General features: G+C 51.4%; 1 protein-coding gene across 1 annotated transcript in view; it reads left to right on the top strand.

The window, feature by feature from the left end:
- The window catches only part of LOC140916805 (ovotransferrin-like), a 74,642-nt gene extending 53,788 nt beyond the window's left edge, over positions 1-20,854 (top strand). The window contains exon 25 of the mRNA XM_073358691.1: positions 10,650-20,854. Coding sequence (XP_073214792.1) covers positions 10,650-10,866 — 217 coding nt within the window. The 3' untranslated portion in view covers positions 10,867-20,854. The remainder of the gene's footprint in view (positions 1-10,649) is intronic.
- Positions 20,855-21,625: the final 771 nt, after the last annotated feature.

Here is a 21,625-nt window from a genome sequence, read left to right as displayed (position 1 = left end):
GTGTTCCAGCGGGTTACGTGTTCACAACACGCTGTAGAGTTCACTTACAAGGAAGGTGATGCAGCTGCTATTGATTGTATTATCCAATTCTGCCCTTTAAGTGTTTAAAAAAATAGAAAGTGGGAGGGCAGAGGAGAGGGAACCTCTCTACTTGTCTGCTAAGACCACATTCAGATTAAAGTGATGAGGATTTAATCAATCATGAAGTCATCAGCTCATTAACCCTTCCTGGGACAGTCAGTGTGGCACCTGATTTCTAGGAGAAATGAAAATCGGAACCTATTCGATACAGTTGGTCTTGCTCCCCATGATTGTCACCAGACTGAGTCTGCTCTGGTCGGCCCATTAAATCACTTCTGCACTTTGTCCAGTAGATGGCGGTGGTGTTATTTAAATGGAGCCTGTTCCAGCCTGAATGCATGCCCCTCCCTTTAATAAACAGAATTAGATCCGCATTATGGAGCTCAGAGGGGAAAGAGGCTGAAGGGTAATTTTCTGCTGTTCTAATGTTAGGTGTTTGCAAGTTGTTTGTGTCCTGAGACTGGGTTTCTGCTTAGAACTCACTGGCTAGCGTGCCAGCACTGAACAGGGCCTTGCGATTCCCATGGTGTTTGCCTCCTGCTATACAGTCCCCTCAAAACACTACACTGGCTCTTCTTGGCATGGCAGGTTCTTTTCCAGCCAAGCCTGACCGGCAACGGATCCACTATGTTGTCCATAAAACGAGGTCTCTGCTGCGTTGGTGGGTTCAAATAACAAAAGCTGCTAGGCCTGGCTGAGAGAGAGAGGACTTGGGCAAATAGTTCAGGCATAAGAAGGGCTGTGGATTTGTAACAATAATGGAATGAAATGATTCAACAGTCTCATCCTGCCGGCTTTCTAGATGCCCAGAGGCCTCAGTTACTATTTGCATCAGAGCCCGGCTTGGGCCTGACAGCCTAAACTCCCTTAGGACCAGCTCTGCTCTCCTCTTCGGCCTTTCAGAGGCAACTCAAGCACACAGTGTAGGCTTTCTTGGAGCGCTTCCCTCCCACCTGTCCCCCTTTCTGTTAACTTCAGGCCCCCTGGTGTGGCAGAGGAAGGAGAAGGGGGATAAACAAAATCAAAGTCTAACAAGGAGGGTTCCCCTCACTCCAGGGCAGTGCGGAGAGACGGGGGACTGTGATTAAGGGGGAGAAACAGGGCAACAGAAATCTCTGACACATTGATTTCATTCATGTGTGTGTCCCCTAGAGCAGTGGTTCTCAAAGCCAGTCCGCCGCTTGTGCGGGGAAAGCCCCTGGCGCGCTGGACCAGTTTGTTTACCTGCCGCGTCCACAGGTTCGGCCGATTGCGGCTCCCACTGGCTGCGGTTCGCCGCTCCAGGCCAATGGGGGCTGCGGGAAGCAGCGCGGGCTGGTGAAGGGGCTTGGAATATTTTGGGGAAACAGGAACTCCAAGTGGTCCTTTTCCTGAATCTTTGTCTAACTCACTTGGTGGTGGCAGCAATACTCATTCAAGGACAAGGAAGGATTTGTACCTTGGGGAAGCTTTTAACCTAAGCTGGTAGAAATAAGCTTAGGGGGTCTTCCATGCGGGTCTCCACATCTGTACCCTAGAGTTCAGAGTGGGGAGGGAACCCTGACACTGGTCTAGCTGCTTTTGTAATGTGGAATTCTGTATGGTTTGATGTATGCTAGGTCAGGTTTCCCCTCTAATTTGAGCTCTATGATGGGATATCCTAACCATAAACGTTCAGTTTGTCCCTGTATTAGCCAGGACTCCTCATGCCCGCACTTTCCTGCACCAGGCCTGACTCTTTCCAGATGGCGTTCTGCACCTTTATTGCTTTTCATTAATTTTCCAAGCAGTGCAGATTGTTGGGAGGGAATGTCCTTGAAAATTTTCACTTTCACTTGCAAACTGTTACCCGATTTCTGAAGTCTCGCCTCCCTTAGGAAGTGAGCAGAAGCATCTTCCCGCAGATAGAGTCTAGGGCCAGGAGTTGGGCGATGGAGGGTTTTCTTCTCAGCTCTGCCACTGACCCATACTCTATGGTCTTGGGCAAGTCACTTACCCTTTCTGTGTCAGTCTTTCCTCTGCAGAATGTAGAATACCTTGTGCTCTGTAGGTGACAAGTGCAGTGTAGGTGCTAAGTAATGTTCTCTACTGACACATTCGGATTCCATCGATGAAAAAGTAATGTGGCAACTGTCCAGTTTAGAATTAATCGACTCCATTGTTGGTCTGAGTTTTCTTCTGCTTCAGAAGTGTCTGCAGGTGGAGATCCCAGTATGCCATGGGCAGGTATACCTCAGGGACCAGACCACAGTGCTTCAGAAATCTTGGCTGGCTGCTCCAAGTTCCCTCATTTTGCTTTAAACCACAGCACCTAGCATCCCCAATGAGGTAAAGCCCTGTTCTTTTGCAAGTGATTGCTCATGTGTATTCCACAATAGGTGTTTTTGCTCATCACGTGCACCGGTGCCGGAAGTATTTCCCCTAGCAGCACCCATGGGGGGGGGGAGCGCCCCCTGTGACCCCTGGAGTGGCGCCTGCCTGGTGCAGTATGTGGGGAGCTGCCCACTCCCCCACCCTCAGTTCCTTCTTGCCGCCAGTGAAGGTGCGTTGGAACTGCTCTGCTCCAGCTTTGCTGTAGCTCGTCCCCAGAACTGTTCGTTCGGTCACCGTTAGTACCTGTAGTTAGCTGTTTCGTTAGTCAGTGATCCCAGGCCGGGGCATGCCCCGCGCCCCGGGGTTTAAGTCATGCGGCTCTTCTAGGCGTTCTATGCCAAGAAGTGACCCTCGTGCAGAATGTTTGTGCTGTTTGGGAAATACCCATATCAGCAAAAGGTGCAAGATTTGCAAGTCATTTAAGCCTCGGACCAAAAGAGAAAGGGACATTAGGCTCCGGGCCATCCTGATGAATGCTGACCCTGACTCGGGCACACTGCTCCGAACCGGTACCCGGCACCGCAGCGTCAGTACGTGGCAACCCTCCGGTTCCATCGACCAGTCGGCACCGCTCCCCATCCAGAAAGTCTCTCTCTTCACAGTGGCACCGAGGCAAGTCTGGGACAGAGGCTAGGCCCATGTCGGGCAGTCCTCGATCCCCACTGGGCCCCAGGCCTCCAACTCATGTTGAGCGGATGAGCCCAGCCCCTTCGGAACAGGCCTCTCTGGATGTCTGGAGGCCGTCCACACCTGAAACCCTCCAGGCGGCCCGGGACGTTATGTCCATGCTGGTGCCCGGAGCGCCGCCGATGGCCCCATGCTCCAGAGGCAAGCCTCCGCTGGGATCTCCACAGTCACCTCCAGCCCAGTACCGGTCTCGGTCGAGGGAACATTCCCGACACCGTTCGCTGCCCAGCCACCGTTCAGGGCAGAGTCCATGTGGATCGTCCTCGACACCGACCAGACTGTCTGGCTGGGTTCTGTCCGGCCAGGACTCTTGGCACCGCTCGTCCTCAAGGAGCGAATATCGACGGGACCGCAGCAGGCATCGCCAATGGTCCTCATCTCGGAGGCGGTACTGCAGTTGGTCACGGCATGGTCGTCGACGCCGTTCCCACTTGGACTCCAGCTCCAAGTCTCTGCCAAGACATTGCAGTCCCAGGCGTCGATCGCTGGCGTCTCGCTGTCGTGGGTCTGCCCGTTGAGGAGCAGCTGTTACCATTGGTACCGGTCCTCCACATTGAGATCGCGGTCCTGTGGCTGACTTAGATCTCGGCACCGCCACTCCTCCCGGTCCAGAGACAGCAGCAGATCTTACCCCAGCCTGGCCTCCATTCGTAGCCATCCTTCGATGAGCTAGGCCAGTCCACCCGAACAGCCGGCCCTGCCGGTACCACAGCAGGTGCAGTGGCACCGAGGGTTGCGGCTGGCCCTATGGTACCAGTGGGCACCGTGGCCTCCCGCGCAGCCCCCAGTGGGAGCTCGCTCGGTGGCCAGAGCTTCAGAAACACAGTCGGCCTCCCTCTCCAGACGCCCCAAGAAAGGAGTCGGTGGGACGTACATCCTCGGAACCATGCCCGGAGTCCAACCAGGTGGTGGACCCGCCGGTGCCGGCCGATACCCAGAGCACCGCACTGGCCTCTTCGCCCCCACTCCTCCCTGAAGGAGGCAATTGCGGCCCTGCCCCCTCCGCCCCACAGGAGGACTTCAGGGTCCATCAGAAACTCTTAAAGAGGGTGGCAGCAAGCCTCCACCTCCAGGCAGAGGAGAAGGAGGAACCCTCTAACTCCCTGTGAAACATGCTGTCCCTGTTGGCACCAGGTAGGGTGGCCTTGCCCCTCCATGAAGGGGTGGCTAAGATTTCAAATGCCCTGTGGCAAACACCGGCCTCGGCCTCCATCTCTAAGTTGCAGAATGCAAGTACTTTATACCCACTAAGGGGCATGAGTACTTGTATGCCCACCCGGCGCCCAACTCCCTGGTGGTCGGGTTGGTCAACCACAGGGAACGGTAGAGTCAGCCCACCCGGACCCCAAAGAACAAAGACTCTCAGAGACTGGCTCTTTCGGAAGGAAAATTTATTAGTCTTTGAGCTTCCAGTCACGAGTGGCAAACCATCAGGCTCTCCTGGGCTGGTACAAATTCAGTCTGTGGGGCTCCCTGCCCAAGTTTGAGGACTCCCCCCAGGAGCACAATAAGGAGTTCAAGGCGCTAGTGGAGGAAGGGGCAGCAGCTGCTCAGGCATCCTTGCAGGCAGCCTTGGATGCTTTGGACACGGCCAAATGATCCATGGCCTCCGCGGTGTCCATGAGACAGGCGTCATGGCTCCTGCTCTCTGGGCTGTCCAGCAAGGCACAGTCTTCCACGCAGGATCTCCCGTTTGACCAGAAAGCTCTGTTTGCGGAGGAAACAGACACAAGGCTGCATGGCGTGAAAGACTCCTGCACTACCCTACAGACTCTGGGCCTCTATGTCCTGTCTCCGGCAAAACCTAAGTTCAAGCCGCAGCGGACTCCCACCCAGGCCGCCCTCCCGTAGTATGAGGCTGCCCATAAGAAGCACCGGGACTATAAAAGATGCCTTCAGAGGCAGTCTCGGCCTGCCCCCCAGCCTGGGTCCTCCAAGGGCAAGCAGGCAGGGAAAAGGCATTTTTGATGGGATGCTCGGGGGCACCCCGCCAGTCCTTATCAGGGATCCACCCCAAATAAAGCTCCCCTTCTCCAACCGATTTGTGTGCTTTCCTCCCAGAATGGTCGCAGCTAACCTCGGACCGATGGGTCCTCAACACCATCTCCCTGGGTTAGACCCTCCAGTTTACTTCCTCCCTGCCCAACCACCCCTCTCCCTCTTGGGGGACCCCTCGCACGAAGCTCTGCTCGAGCAGGAGGTGGGGCAGCTCCTAGGACTAGGAGCGATAGAGGTGGTGCCTGAGGAGTTCATGGGCAAGGGGTATTACTCCCCTTATTCCAAAGGCCAAAGGGGGCTCAGGCCCATCCTGGACCTGCGAGGTCTGAACCAGTACATGGTGAAACTCAAGTTCCGTATGGTCTCCCTGACCTGCTCCCTGGATCCCGGGGACTGGTACGCTGCCCTCGATCTACAGGACGCATACTTCCACATCCACATATTCGAGGGGCACAGGCGCTTCCTCCGTTTCATGGTGGAACAGAATCACTACCAATTCACAGTCCTCCCGTTTGGTCTGTCCACTGCCCCCAGGGTGTTTACAAAATGTTTGTCGGTGGTAGCAGCCTACCTCAGACGGCGGGGAGTCCAGATATTTCCCTATTTGGACGATAGGCTTGTTAAAGGCACCTTCCTGTCGCAGGTGAGGGATCACATGGCACTCCTCCTGTCCACATGCACCGCCTTGGGCCTGTTGATAAACAACACCAAGTCCACGTTAGTTCTGGTCCAACGCATAGAGTTTATCAGGCACTCCTGGATGCAGCGTTGGCCAGGGCCTCTCTCCTGCCAGACAGATTAGAGACCCTGAAAGGTCTCATCAACTCGGTCACAAGGTTCCTGGTGACGACAGCCAGGGTTTGCCTGCAGCTCTTGGGTCACATGTTGGCATGCACGCATGTGGTCCGTCATGCCAGACTCAGGATGAGGCCCCTCCAGCTCTGGTTGGCCTCAAAGTTCTCCCAGGCCACAGACAGGATGGACAGGGTCCTCACCATGCCAGACTCTGTGATCACCTCCCTACGGTCGTGATCTGCCCCAAACAACATGCTCCAAGGGGTCCCGTTCAGGGACAGGGCCCCGTCATTGGAGCTGGTGTCCGATGCATCAGACCTGGGTTGGAGGGCCCATGTGGGGAACTTTCAGACTGAATGCCTGTGGTCGGCTCAAGATCTGACCCTACATATAAACGTTGAGGAGCTCAGGGCAGTACGGCTGGCATGCAAGGCCTTCCGCTTGCACCTAGAGGTCAAGATAGTCAGGGTCCTCACGGACAGCACGGCCTCTATGTTCTATATCAACAGGCGAGGCGGGGCCCAATCCTCTGCCACGAAGACCTCAAGCTATGGGACTTCTGTGTAGCCCACGACATCCACCTGAAGGTCTTCCACCTACCAGGCGCCCAGAACAAGAGGGCGAATCGCTTGAGCAGGGACTTTTGCTCTCAGCACAAGTGGTCCCTCCACCCGGAAATGGCTCACCGGCTCTGCCGAAGGTGGGGAACTCCCCAGGTGGACCTATTTGTGACTCGGCAGAACCAGTGATGCCCCCAGTTCTGCTCCAGGGGGTGCCTGGGGAGGGGTGCTATCTCCAATGCCTTTATCCTGTCCTTGTCAGGCTGGCTTCTCTGCACCTTTCCCCCATTCCCTCCAGTCAGCAGAGTCCTGGAGAAGATAAAGACGGACAAGGCCCGGGTCCTTCTGATTGCCCCGGCATGACCCAGGCAGCATTGGTATGGGACCCTCAAGGCCCTGGCGGTAGCTCCGCCGTGGCCGTTGCCGCTTGCCTGCTCTCTCAGGACCAGGGCTGCCTCCTCCATCCCAACCTAGCAGCTCTTCACCTCATGGCTGTGGCTGCTCACTGGTTAGGTGGAGAGGAAAGGTCATGCTCAGAACAGGTTCAGCGCGTCCTCCTCGAAAGTAGACGGCTCTCCTCGCTGCGCTTATTTGGCGAAGTAGTCCCGGTTTTCTAGGTGGGTGGCGGACCAGGGTGCCTCCCCTGTGGCCGCCCCGATCCAGTTTATCCTTGATTACCTTCTCCTCCTGAGGGCCCAGGGCCTGGTGCCCTCGTCAGTCAAGGTGCACCTGGCAGCCATATCTTCCTTCCATCCGCCGGTGCAAAGGCACACGGTATTTTCCCATGCGATGACTGGCCGGTTCCTTAAGGGTTTGGACTGTCTTTTTCCATATTCTAGACCCCCCCTGCCCCCCCGGTCCCACAGTGGGACCTAAACCTGGCATTGGCTCGTCTCACGGGGGCCCCCATTTGAACCACTGGCCACGTGCTCCTGGTCTCACCTCTCATGGAAGGTGGCCTTCCTGGTTGCAATCACGTCGGTCAAGCGAGTCTCGGAGCTCAGGGCCCTGACCTCCAAGCCACCGTACACTGTCTTCTATGAGGACAAGGTCCAGCTCCGCCCACACCCTGCGTTCCTCCCGAAGGTGGTCTCCACCTACCACATGGGTCGGGACATTTTTTCTACCCATCCTCTGCCCCAAGCCTCACGCGCCCAGTGAGGAGCGCCATCTCCACACGCTCTGTGTGCGGTGGGCTCTGGTTTTCTACCTCGAGCAGACCAAGCCATTCAGAAGGTTCTTGCAGCTGTTCGTTGCCTTGGCTGAGTGCGCAAGGGGCCAGCCGATTTCCACTTAACGGCTTTCCAATCGGATCACTTTGTGCATCCGTTCCTGTTATGAGCTGGCGGGGGAGACACCCGCCACCGATTGTGAGGGCACACTTGACTTGGGCGCAGGCCTCGTCGGCTGCCTTCGTGGCCCACATCCCCATCTAGGACATTTGTAGGGCCACCACATGGTCTTCGGTTCGCACGTTTACCTCGCACTATGCTATCATCCCCCAAACCAGGGATGATGCCGGGTTTGGCAGGGCTGTCCTCCATCCTGGGAACTTGTGATGCCAACCCACCTCCAACAGATATAGCTTGGAATCACCTATTGTGGAATACACGTGAGCAATCACTCGTAGAAAAGACAATTACCTTTTCCATAACTGGTGTTCTTTGAGATATGTTGCTCATGTCTATTCCACATCCCACCCTTCGTCGCCTCTGTCGGAGTTGTCCGGCAAGAAGGAACTGAGGGTGGGGGGAGCGGGCAGCTCCCCTTATACTGCGCCAGGCAGGCATCACTCCAGGGGTTGTGGGAGGCGCTCCCCCCCCCCACACCCCCCCCGCACAGGTACTGCTAGGGGGAAAACTTCTGGCACCGGTGCACGTGGCGAGCACGCACACCTATTGTGGAATAGACATGAACAACGCATCTCGAACACCAGTTACGGAAAAGGTCTTTTGTGCCAGGTGCCGTACCCGCATGAAGCAAGAGACAGTCCCTGCTCCAAAGAGATTATAGCCTAAGTAGGCAATGCAGGCACACCAGGTCAGAGGAAAGAAGGATTGTCCTCTCAGTGTTACAGGTGGGGAACTGAGGCATGGGGTGGTTAAGTGATAGCCCAAGGTCACCCAGGCAGACTGTGTCAGAGCCAGGAACAACACCCTCCAGCCCTTAGCTCATCCATTTTTTTTACAGTGTTGCTGCAGTAATTTTTCAGAGAGTCCCAGATATCCAGCATGTCAAGCAGTGTGGTTGTGGTGCTCTACTCTGTTTTGGCCAGGTGCACTGTCTTTCTGCCCTACTCTGGTGTCGTCTTTGTATTTCTCTCTCTGTCCATCCTTCCCCTCTCTCCAGCTTTTCATGTGAGTCTCTGGATTTTATTTTTTTTAGCGCTGGAATTAAATCCAGCGCCATCTGCAGAACTCACTAGGTTCCTTATTTGCATTAGATTAGCATATTTTTGCTGAGGAATGATCAGACCTCTGAATGGCTGACTCTGCTAATCCACATCTGAATAAGGGCAGGGGTAATTCCACTCCCCTAATTATCCCTTGGTAATCTTCTTAGTTAGTATCAGGCTCTGCTCTTGGCAGGCTAATTGCATTGCTGGATAACGAGATTTGTGTTACACGGGGCTGGCAGCGGGGCTTTTTAAAGCGATATCGCTTCTACCAGAAGGATGGGGAGGTGCACTGAAGCATGGAGCAAGGCTAGTGAGGAAATCATGGCTTCCCAGGAGAAGGTGCTTTAGAAGGTGTTGCCAGTTTCTGGAGTTGGAACGGGTAGGTCATTTAGATCCAGCCTGGTGCTATTGCTGTGTTCTAAAGGCAGCGTTGCCTGTGGCCCCGAAGCACACTGGTGTCAGCAGGTGTCAGGGTTTTTGCCAAGGCCGCTGAATTCTTGGGCCAGGCAGGATCTGGGGAGCTAAGTGCAATTCCTTTGTTCAAATATACTTTAAAAACCTTCGTTTTCTCCAGGCGCTTGTAGCGTGAGGGGGAAGGGAAATAGTATGAACCTGGCTGATGCTGTCGGAGCCGAAGTCTACGGGCACATAAATTATTAACCCCTGTCCATTCTCGACACTTTGCCCGGGGCTGTCTAAATGTGAAATCGCATCAGGCTTTTTCTTGTTCACTCCCCATCTCCTGTAGGAGAATCCCAGTTTATGGGGGGAAGTTTAAATTCAGCTTCCTTTTGAATCTCACGCTTTCAAACAAAGGTTGCCAAATACTGGCTGCGGTAAATTTTGAATTTGATAATTATAACAAGGGGCCAGGCTTTCTCCTCGGCTGCAGGCGAAGGACTCCCACATCAGAATAATGCTCTGTACACAGACTGGGAAGGGTGCAGCAAGACATACTCTGCTGAAGGGCAGATTTGCACAGAAGAGAGGGAGGTAATTTCAGGAATTGGGGACTTTGCAAATTGAAACTGTACAAGTTTCACCCAGAATCCCTGATGGGGGCAGCTGGCGTGTGAATGGCCTACTGTTCACTAGTATGTGCTGCCTGAGAGATTACTTTCCCCGACTTTGTCACTGGCTTTAAAAGGAACCATAATGTTCATGCAATGTGATAGTCGTGTGAAGGGAATCAGTCCACACGGCGGGTATGGCAAGCTCCCCGGCAGTGCTCCTCCATGAAGCTCCACGCTGCTTTGGAGGGATCCCCTCTGCCAATCAATGGGCAGGCCATTTCTCAGGCCTCATCAGGCCAGCTAGGAACTAGCTAGAGCCCAATAGTTCATTGCACTTGCTGAACAGCCATTAAACGGGACCTTTTGGTCCCTGCCAGCCTAGGCTGGAGGTTAGCCAGTAGCATCAGCTTAAAAGCTCCATGTCCCATTTTCACACCCCTGTAGACCCCCAGTGCCCTGAAGAGACTATTCTGTGGCATGAGCATCATAACAGGTGGGCAGAGTAGCTGGATGCTAGACACACAGTCTCCCTGCCTACCTGCTCCTTTTGACTTCTTGTTAAACCCGTGCACATGTGGGGGTTTTCTTGTTCACCAGACTAGCTGGTAGCTCAGTACTAAATGCACCACTCCCCAAGCTGCATTGTTGGGTGAGGAAGGTTTGTCAGCGCTGGTGTTTACTGTTCCACTGGTAGACCCGTTGCATGAAGGAGGCTCGGTCTCTCCCCAGTTTATAATGTTTTCTATTTTCTCTCCTGCAAAACAGCAACACCTTGCGAGTGACTCGCTCAGCTGCCCCCAGCACCTTGGACGGCTCGACCTCCAGTGGGACTGCTCAGCTGGGGAAGAAGGGCAAGGAGTTTGACTTCTCACAGCTGCCCATGAAGGTGGAGCTGGTGGAATGCAGCGCCAGGGGCAGCAAGGCAGAGGAAGGCGGTGCTGACATTGATGACTTGGAGAAATGGCTGGCCAGGATTGCCTGAAAGCAGGGGGTGTTAGGGGTGGACGCAGAAACTAGCAAAGGGGAAACTAATGGTAAAGGCACTTAGCATCTGATGGGAAAGTACCAATGGGAAGGGGTGGGGCCCAAAATGTAATCTTGCTGTGGAAAGAACTTCAGGTATGCGCTGGCAGTAAATCCACTGTTACCTGCACTGGGCTGGGTTTTAATCAACCTATGAACATATTTGCCACTGTGATTTCAGTCAGTTGCAGTCCTTCCTATTCCTATCCCATGCTCCCCTTCTGGGAGGCTGCCCCTAGTGCTTGAGCTGCAGAGAGTTGGGGTAAGGAGCCTCTGGTTGTCCCAGGCAGCCTCCAAAAGATGGGAAGGTTATGTTTGGATAGCAGAAATTATTTCAAGATTGGACTGTGCAGCTGCTCCTGCTTTACCTTGGCATCTCGGCCCTCGTGCCCATGGTCGTTACTAACCTCCCTACTCATGGCATCTGATTTCTTCTCCCATTCCTGTCCTCTGTGATTTGGGCACAGTGAGTTTGTGATCTTTGTGCTGCCACAGCTAAAATGTCCAATTGCACATGCTACTGGGAAATCCCTGCCTGCTATGGAATGTACTAAAGCTGCTTTCATGGGTGTTGGCCAGCATCCCGCTATTTCCCCCCTTCCCACCTCCTTTTCAAAAGGAACACACAGCCAGATTGTCAGATGTGCTCAGCATCCCTAAGCACCGATATGGAAGTGACCAGATTGTCAGATATGCATAGTAGGGGCTGGAGGGTGCTGAGCACGTCTCATGATCTGGCCACTTTCATCTGGATGCCTAAGTGGGTGCTGAACTCTTGGAAAATCTGGCCCGGATAGTAAAGGTGGTTGATGATCGTTGTGTAAATGGGGGCTGCTGTTCTGTTTGGCTCTCGCCCAGTCTTTGGTGCTGATTCGCTTCTGCAGAGTGCACAATGCTAAGAAAACTCATGCATTCCTGTACATGACTTCTCAGTGGTGTACCGTTCTATAATGTGATCTTCATAAATGCACACAATAGTATTTGTAACACAAATGGTCAGTCGAGGTTAAACTTCTGGGAGGCCTGTATGCCTGGGTCTGAATATAACCCAGTTCTCCTTCCCCCGTGGGGCTCCAGCCTGAGTGCTGGATTCACCTCTCTCCACGTAGACATGCCCCAGCTTCAGCTCTGTTTTTTCTTGAGACAGAACAGCAGCTTGCTGGTGCTTAGGTTGTGCTCTGGAGCCACCTGTGCCTTTAGCATCAGGAGTGCAGCACCCATACTGAGGGAACGGAAACCAGAGCAATTGGAAGTGAACCTGACTAGCTAGATGGTGTGTCTCATATAGAGCCTTGGCTGCCTATCTTATGTGATGGTGCCCTAATCTCCTGGTGAAATCCTGGCTCCTTTTGAAGTCAGTGGGAGCTTTGCCATTGACTTCATGGGCCAGGAGTTCACCCTTGATCTTTAACTGGGGCAGGGTCTAGAATTGCAGCGGTCTCGCACAACGAATATGTATTAAAACCCCATTCAGGTGCATGTTTCGCCTGTGTTTTGTCTCCCAGTCTTTCGGTTAGGCCCTCTTCTTGCAAACGTGCCCGAGTGGGCTCACTCAGTTCAGCACATTAGTAAGAGGTCTGAAGAACAGAACTGTCCCTATGTGGGATCTACATGCCCCTCTGACTCAGTGATGTCGTAAGCAGAGTTTGACATCAGGATTGTCCTAGAATGAATTGTGTTGTCACTTCAGTTGGACAAGGCCATAAAAAGAGAGAGGTAGGGGTTGACAATCATATGTGTGTTGTAATCTAGCTAGGGTGATGGAAGAAATCTTCCAGTGGGGTTAGGGCACCTTACTTTGGTCTCTTGAGGTGCGGATCTTTCACATCCCCGAGAGACACAGCCATGCTGATGTAAGTTTTCAGTGTGGACCAGCCCGTTGATCTTACAACTGAAACAGACAAAAAATGGGAGGAGAAATAGGAGCCCAGGGAGGTCAAGTGACCAGCCCGAAGTCACCCAGCAGGCCAGTACAAGACTGTTTATTACTCATTTTGGACAATGAGTTTTCTTCCAAATGCCTCCAGCGCTCCCTTTCTCCCCACCCCACCCCACCCCCTCCACTGCCCCAAGCCTCTTAGGTTGTGTTGAGGCTGCTCCACAGGAAGTCAAACCTTTCCCCAACATTAACATCCATTGTAAAAAACAACTGCAGCAGCACAGGAGGATAACTGCACATACCTAGACAGCATGGAAATCTACAAAATGCCATAGCTATATATCAATTACAACACCCAGGCTGTCATCTGCATTGAGGGTTATGGTGGGAGGCAGGGAATGGAGGGAGATGCTAAATGGATGGCTAAATAATGTTACACAAACTGACAAAAGCCAGGAACTTCAATGTTAATTCTTCAGTGCCAAGAGCCGAAACTTCCTGGTGGAACTGTCTCCGTTGGAAAATGTGAAACTGATGATGACAGAACTACAGTTAAAGGGACAGAACTTAATAATCACGCTGCTGTCTGATTTCCCCCCTCCCCCTTCCTTACTATGGTTACAAGTCTCCTCTTAAAGTCCTAGACATGAAAGAGATGAGAGAAGGAATAGTTACTGTTGAATTTGAGAGCAGTTGGCACAGAGCATGCTGCTGCCTCCCACGAACAGTCAATTTCCTCGGTTGTTTGTATGAGTCTTTTATACAGCAATAGGAGAAACCAGTTAACAAGTTTCATTCAAACTTTTTTTTCCCCAGGGAAAAGGTTTCTTTAGATATTTTCCATTTAAGTGGGAAAAAATATTTCAAAGACAAAAGGGTTTAATTTCTTTTGAATTTTGCATGTGGGGGAGAATGATCATTTTCAGACCAGTTTAAGCTACAGAAGATCAAGGAACTTGTTTTAAAAAAGAAAATGCAAATGAAACTTGTGGAATAACTTGCCCATCAAGAAGGATTCTTCTGAATGCTGTAGCTAGCTAGAAGATAGCGTATACTAAAGCATCAGGCCATTCTTATTCAGGTGCCTAGTGTTAGAATCAGAGATTTTTGGTCCAAAAGGGACAGTTTTAGATCATCTAGTCAGACCTCCTATATAACAAAGGTCATAGAATGTAACCCAGTTCCTCCTGCACTGAGCCCAATAAGTTGTGTTTAACTAAAGCATCTTCCAGACAGGCACCTGAATTGGAAAATGATAACCTCCATTCTTTGCTTTCTGTTTGCAGTAACAACTTTTTTTAAAAGGAATAAAGTGGAGTAATATTTATCCATCTGACAGCACATTCCTTTAGGCAAAGACACTTTTATAGAAGATTACAAAGCAAATCTTTTATCCAAGCAAGTGGAAAAGCTCTGAATGGAGCCATGCTTGTCTATCAGCTACACAGGTGCTCACGTGCGGGTTTCTAAAAGGAAGCCTCTTCTAAAAGAGCTATCTGAGCAATAAATGAACATATTCCTCCATGTGCTAAGGTTCTACACAGGACATGGGGCTTGTCTACACTGGCCCTTTACAGCACTGCAACTTTCTTGCTCGGGGGTGTGAAAAAACACCCCCCTGAACGCTGCAAGTTTCAGTGCAGTAACGTGCCAATATAGACAGTGCACCAGCGCAGTGACCCATGCTCCTAGCACTGGTAGCTACGCCCCTCGTGGAGGTGGGCAGCGCTTTAATGTTGCCTGTGAAGTCGTGCCTAGCTCTGGTCTACACTACGAGTTTAGGTGGAATTTAGCAGCGTTAGATCGATTTAACCCTGCACCCATCCAAACGACGAAGCCATTTTTGTCGACTTAAAGGGCTCTTAAAATCGATTTCTGTACGAGGGGATTAGCGCTGAAATCGACATCGCCAGGTCGAATTTGGGGTAGTGTGGACACAAGTCGACAGAATTGGCCTGCGGGAGCTATCCCAGAGTGCTCCAATGTGACTGCTCTGGACAGCACTTTCAACTCCGATGCACTAGCCAGGTACACAGGAAAAGCCCCGGGAAAATTTTGAATTTCATTTCCTGTTTGGTCAGTGTGGCAAGCTCAGCAGCACAGGTGACCATGCAGTCCCAGAATCGCAAACCGAACAGGAGGTACTGGATCTGATTGCTGTATGGGGAGACAAATCCATGCTATCAGAACTCCGTTCCAAAAGACAAAATGCCAAAATATTTGCAAAAATCTCCAAGGGCATGATGGACAGAGGCTACAACTGGGACCTGCAGCAGTGCTGTGTGAAAATTAAGGAGCTCAGGCAAGCCTACCAAAAAACCAGAGGCAAACAGCTACTCTGGGTCACAGCCCCGGATATACTTCTATGATGAGCTGCATGCAATTCTGGGAAGTGGCCCCTACCACTACCCCATCCCTGTCTGTGGTCACCTGCAAGGGGGGAGTCTCATGCAATAAGGATGAGGATTTTGGGGACGAGGAAGATGAGGAGGAGGAGGATAGCACACAGCAGGCAAGTGGAGAAACCGTTCTCCCCGACAGCCAGGAACTGTTTATCACCCTGGAGCCAATACCGTCCCAACTCTCCCAAGGCAGGCTCCTGGACCATGAAGATGGAAAAGGCACCTCTGGTGAGTGTACTTTTGTAAATATAATACATGGTTTAAAAGCAACCGTGTTTAATGATGGAATTTGCCCTGAAGACTTGGGATGCATTTGCGGCTAGTACAGCTACTGGAAAAGTCTGTTAACATGTCTGGGGATAGAATGGAAATCCTCCAGGGACATCTCTGTGAAGCTCTCCTGGAGGTACTCCCAAAGCCTTTGCAAAAGGTTTCTGGGGAGGGCAGCCTTATTCCATCCTCCATGGTAGGACACTTTACCACAGCACGTCAGCAGCATGTAGTCTGGAATCATTGCATAACAATGCTCGGCAGCGTATGATCCCGGTGTGTGCTGGCATTCAAGCAACATCCGTTTTTATCTCTCTGTGTTATCCTCACGAGAGCGAGCATCCCAGAGAATTGGGGGGGGGGGGTTTGCTGTGTTTAACCCGAAAACCACAGCCCCTCCTTTTAAATGGCCAACTCAACGGGTGTTTGGTATGGTAAAGGAGGGCACTGCTGTTTGAAACCATTCCCACATGTTATGAAGGTTGAAGAAACCGAAAGACTGTGGCTTACCATGGCTGCCTGCAAGCTGAATTCTGTTGCCCTGCCCTGTGTGTGTGATCTCTCACACCAAACCGCCAGGCCCTCAATATAAGAGGCAAAATGCGATCTTGTACCGAAAGCACATGTGATACGTAATGTTAACAGCTCGGTTCACCGTGAAAGAGTCTACCCATTGTTCTCTAAAATGTGTCTTTTAAAATACTACCCTCCCTTTTTTTCCTCCCGTAGCTGCAAATGTTTTAACGCTCACCCTATCATCTCCGTCCCAGAGGCTAGCGCAGATAAGAAGGCGAAAAAAATGCACTCTCTATAAAGTGTTCTCTGAGCTCATGCAGGCCTCCCGCACTGAAAGAGCTCAGCAGAATGTGTGGAGGTGAACAATGGCAGAGTCCAGGAAAACAGAAAATGAACACGAGGACAGGAGGGATGAGCGAGACGAGAGGTGGTGGGAGCAAGATGAGAGGAAGCAGGATGCAATGCTGAGGCAACTGGAGGATCAAACTGATATTGTATACTGTATAAGTAGGGGCATAGCGAGCAGATCGAGGGACGTGATCGTTCCCCTCTATTTGACATTGGTGAGGCCTCATCTGGAGTACTGTGTCCAGTTTTGGGCCCCACACTTCAAGAAGGATGTGGATAAATTGGAGAGAGTCCAGCGAAGGGCAACAAAAATGATTAGGGGACTGGAACACATGACTTATGAGGAGAGGCTGAGGGAGCTGGGATTGTTTAGCCTGCAGAAGAGAAGAATGAGGGGGGATTTGATAGCTGCTTTCAACTACCTGAAAGGGGGTTCCAAAGAGGATGGCTCTAGACTGTTCTCAATGGTAGCAGATGACAGAACGAGGAGTAATGGTCTCAAGTTGCAGTGGGGGAGGTTTAGATTGGATATTAGGAAAAACTTTTTCACTAAGAGGTTGGTGAAACACTGGAATGCGTTACCTAGGGAGGTGGTAGAATCTCCTTCGTTAGAGGTTTTTAAGGTCAGGCTTGACAAAGCCCTGGCTGGGATGATTTAACTCGGAATTGGTCCTGCTTCGAGCAGGGGGTTGGACTAGATGACCTTCTGGGGTCCCTTCCAACCCTGATATTCTATGATTCTATGATTCTCCGGTGTCTGGTGGAGTTGCAGGAAAGGCAGCAGGTGCTGCAGCCCCTGTTTAACCACCCGTCCTCCTCCCCAAATCCCATAGCCTCCTCACCCAGATGCCCAAGAACGTGTGTGGGGGGGGCCCTCTGGGCACCCAACCACTCCCAGAGGACTGCCCAAGCAACAGAAGGCTGGCATTCAACAAGTTTTGAAGTGCAGTGGGGCCTTGTCCTTCCCTCCTCCCCTCATCCACCACCCCACCCGGTGCTTCCCTTCTCTCCCACCCCTCCCGGGCTACCTTGGCAGTTATCCCCCTATTTGTGTGACGAATTAATAAAGAATGCATGATTTTGAAACAACAGTGACTTTATTGGCTCTGCAAGCGGTGATCAAAGGCGGGAGGGCGGTTGGCTTACAGGGAAGTAGAGTGAACCAAGGGGGCGGGTTTTCAGCAAGGAGAAACAAACAGAACTATCACACCGTAGCCTGGCAAGTCATGAAACTGGTTTTCAAAGCTTCTCTGATGCGCAGCGCGCCCTGCTGTGCTCTTCTAACCGTCCTGGTGTCTGGCTGCATGCAATCAGTGACCAGGCAATTTGCCTCAACCTCCCACCCTGCCATAAATGTCTCCCCCTTACTCTCACAGATATTGTGGAGCACACAGCAAACAGCAATAACAATGAGAATATTGGTTTTGCTGAGGTCTAACCAAGTCAGTAAACTGCACCAGTGCACTTTTAAATGTCCAAATGCACATTCTACCACCATTCTGCATTTGCTCAGCCTATAATTGAACAGCTCCTGACTACTGTCCAGGGTGCCTGCGTATGACTTCATGAGCCATGGCATTAAGGGGTAAGCTGGGTCCCCAAGGATAACTATCGGCATTTCAACATCCCCAACAGTTATTTTCTGGTCTGGGAAGTAAGGCTCTTCCTGCAGCTGTTCAAACAGACCAGAGTTCCTGAAGATGTGAGCATCATGTACCTTTCCCGGCCATCCCATGCTGATGTCGGTGAAATGTCACTTGTGATCCATCAGTGCTTGCAGCACCATTGAAAAGTACTCCTTGCGGTTTATGTACTGGCTGTTTGGTGGTCTGGTCCCAAGATAGGGATATGCGGTCAGACTATCACCTCACCACAATTAGGGAATCCCATTGCAGCAAAGCCATCCACTATAACCTGCACATTTCCCAGAGTCACTACCCTTGATAGCAGCAGCTCAGTGATCGCATTGGCTGCTTGGATCACAGCAGCCCCCACAGTAGATTTGCCCACTCCAAATTGATTCCCGACTGACTGGTAGCTGTCTGGCATTGCAAGCTTCCAGAAGGCTATTGCCACTTGCTTGTGAACACTGAGGGCGCTCTCATCTTGGTATTCTTGTGCTTTAGGGCAGGGGAAAGCAAGTTACAAAGTTCCATGAAAGTGCCCTTACGCATGTGAAAGTTTTGGAGCCACTGGGAATCATCCCAGACCTGCAACACTATGTGGTCCCACCAGTCTGTGCTTGTTTCCCAGGCCCAGAATTGGCGTTCCACGGCATGAGCCTGCCCCATTGCCACCAGGATGGCCAAATTGCCGGGGCCCGTACTTTGAGAGAAGTCTGTGTCCATGTCCTCATCACTCTTGTCATTGTGCTGCCGTTGCCTCCTCACCTGCTTTTGCAGGTTCTGGTTCTGCACATACTGCAGGATAATACATGAGGTGTTTACAATGCTCATAACTGCCGCAGTGATCTGAGTGGGCTCCATGCTTGCCGTGGTATGGCATCTGCAGGACAGCAGGAGAGCAGAGTTGCAGCGGAAGTGGTGGCTGACGACGCATGCCATGAGAATAGATATTTATAGAGAATGACGAGAGGACCTGCGAGGTGGATTCATGACAGCAGGACAGCAGAGTTGCAGCGGAAGCGGAGGAGGAGGATGTCTAGCACCGCACACATTTCCCAAGGAAGAACACATGTACCCGGGAGCCCATGACAGACAACATGGAGAAATTCGCTATTGAGACAATAGCAGCAGAGCAGAGTTGCAGCAGAAGCGTTGTATGACAATGGTTAGCAGTCCTACTGCACCGTCTGCTGCCAGCAGCACCCAGGACACAACAGCGGCGGTGTCGGTGAGCTGAGCTGAGTGGGCTGCACGCTTGCTGTGGTATGGCATCTGTGCGGAAAAAAGGCACGAAATGATTGTCTGCCGTTGCTTTCACGGAGGGAGGGGCGACTGAGAACATGTACCCAAAACCACCCGCGACAATGTTTTTGCCCCATCAGGCATTGGGAGCTTAACCTAGAATTCCAATGGGTGGCGGAGACTGCCGTAACTGTGGGATAGCTACCCACAGTGCACCGCTCCATAAGTCGATGCTAGCCATGGTAGTGAGGACGTACTCCACCAACTTAATGCACTTAGTGTGGACATATGCAATCGACTGTATAAAATCGATTTAGGGATTTAGGGATTGAGGGAACTGGGATTGTTTAGTCTGCAGAAGAGAAGAATGAAGGGGGATTTGATAGCTGCTTTCAACTACCTGAGGGGTGGTTCCAAAGAGGATGGTTCTAGACTATTCTCAGTGGTAGAAGATGACAGGACAAGGAGTAATGGTCTCAAGTTGCAGTGGGGGAGGTTTAGGTTGGATATTAGGAAAAACTTTTTCACTAGGAGGGTGGTGAAACACTGGAATGCGTTACCTAGGGAGGTGGTAGAATCTCCTTCCTTAGAAGTTTTTAAGGCTAGGCTTGACAAAGCCCTGGCTGGGATGATTTAATTGGGGATTGGTCCTGCTTTGAGCAGGGGGTTGGACTAGATGACCTCCTGCGGTCCCTTCCAACCCTGATATTCTATGATTCTATGATTTCTAAAAATCAACTTCTATAAAATTGACCTAATTTCGTCGTGCAGACATACTCTTAGTGTGTGACAATGACCCAAATGGTGGGGGGACGGGATGGGACACAGATATTCATACCAGAGCCTTAAAATGCGGTGGGATCCTTTCTATTCATGGAAATAACTCTCCCCTGAATCTATCTGATGTAAATAATCAGCATCTATGAATGTAAGGAGACACCAAATGTGTCTGGAAGGTTGGGAGTGGAATGAAAGCCACCTTGTGTGGTCAGAAGGTGGGGAAATGGACTCTCTTGACAGCTTAGCTATGCTCCTGCAACGCTGCCCAAGAAAGCAACATCCAGTTCTCCCAGAAGGCCAAGTGCTGAGGGATAAAGGAGAATGTGCTCTGCGGTGATGGCAATAAATCACTACCAAATGACAGTGGTTTGGCTGGGCGGCACCTTCTGCCACAAGGCAGATGAGGGGCCCATGACTAAGACTGAGCATGTGCAAAGACCCCCGGCTTGCAAATGCTTTGAGTTCCACACACATTGGTGTATTCTGCTGGGTGTTTGGTTGGAGGTCTTAGAGATGTGGCTGGTGAACTGGCTCAATCTTTAACTGAAAGGGCAGGTTCTGAGTTCAGTGGACCTGCTCATGTGCATAAAGTTACTCCTGTGTGTAGGCGTGGGTGGGATCAGGCCCAGAGCTGAACTTGGCACAAATGTGATGTTCCAAAGCTGTGTTAGTACGATTTTATTAACGGAGACAGGGACTGATTTTTTATTTAGACTTTAAAACATTTTGGGCCAGATCCTCAGCTGGTGTAAATGAGTTTGACTGTAAATGGAGCTGCGCCAATTAGAAATGGCTGAAGATCTGTCTTAAAGTGTCTCGGTTGTGTTTGTTACAACTTATGTAATTCAAATGCCTGAACAGAAATAAATCATTAGTAATATTCAACACCCCACCCATTCAGCTAAGCTCACAGCCCACATCTGAGCCCTCCAATCTGTCCTCTGGTGAAGACCAGACTGGGGACTAGTGGCTGTCCAAGAGCCATCTCCTCTTGGCTTGACCATTGGTTCCAGACAAATGTTTCATGCTCAAGTATTTAACTAGCTACTAAGTCTTCAGCACTGTTAGTGGTGTCAGTTGTACTGCTTCGTTACTGCCTGGGCTGGGCATGCATTTGTGCAGCTAGTGGGATGTCATGCAGTATGCCCTGGGGGCTTTCCCTGTCTCTGTGGAGCCCAGCAGTATTTTACAAATGCTGAGAAACTGGGTAAACTACAAGGTCCCCTGCTCTCAGAGATGTTTTGAGGGCTGGCTGTTTCTTTACTTGGTCTAGGAATTGAGTTCTTAGTGGAGAGCACCCTGGTATCCAGCATGAGTAATAGTTACTTCTCTGTCCTGCATGGGAACACACAGGTAGATACCATCCTAGAGTGTCTGAAAGAGCTGTGACTACTCCTAGCTCAAACCCCTCTTGCACACGTCTACAGGTAGGAGTCAACACTGGTGCAGCTACACTGATTGTAGACCTACGGCTATTCCAGACAAAGGCCTTTGTGCGTTTCTTACACCTTTTCATCTAAAAGGCTGCACACTGTGGGTTCTAACCTGGAGCCAGTTCGGAGCAGAGAGAAAGTGATAGAGCAGCTACTTGTTACAGGCACCTCTTACCCTGGGATGATGGAACACACTTCTCCTTCTGATTTTACCCTTCTGGAT

The sequence above is a fragment of the Lepidochelys kempii genome, chromosome 9 (assembly GCF_965140265.1).
Source record: "Lepidochelys kempii isolate rLepKem1 chromosome 9, rLepKem1.hap2, whole genome shotgun sequence".
In the NCBI taxonomy this organism is placed as follows: Eukaryota; Metazoa; Chordata; order Testudines; family Cheloniidae; genus Lepidochelys; species Lepidochelys kempii.
This window is presented reverse-complemented; position numbering and strand designations above follow the sequence as displayed.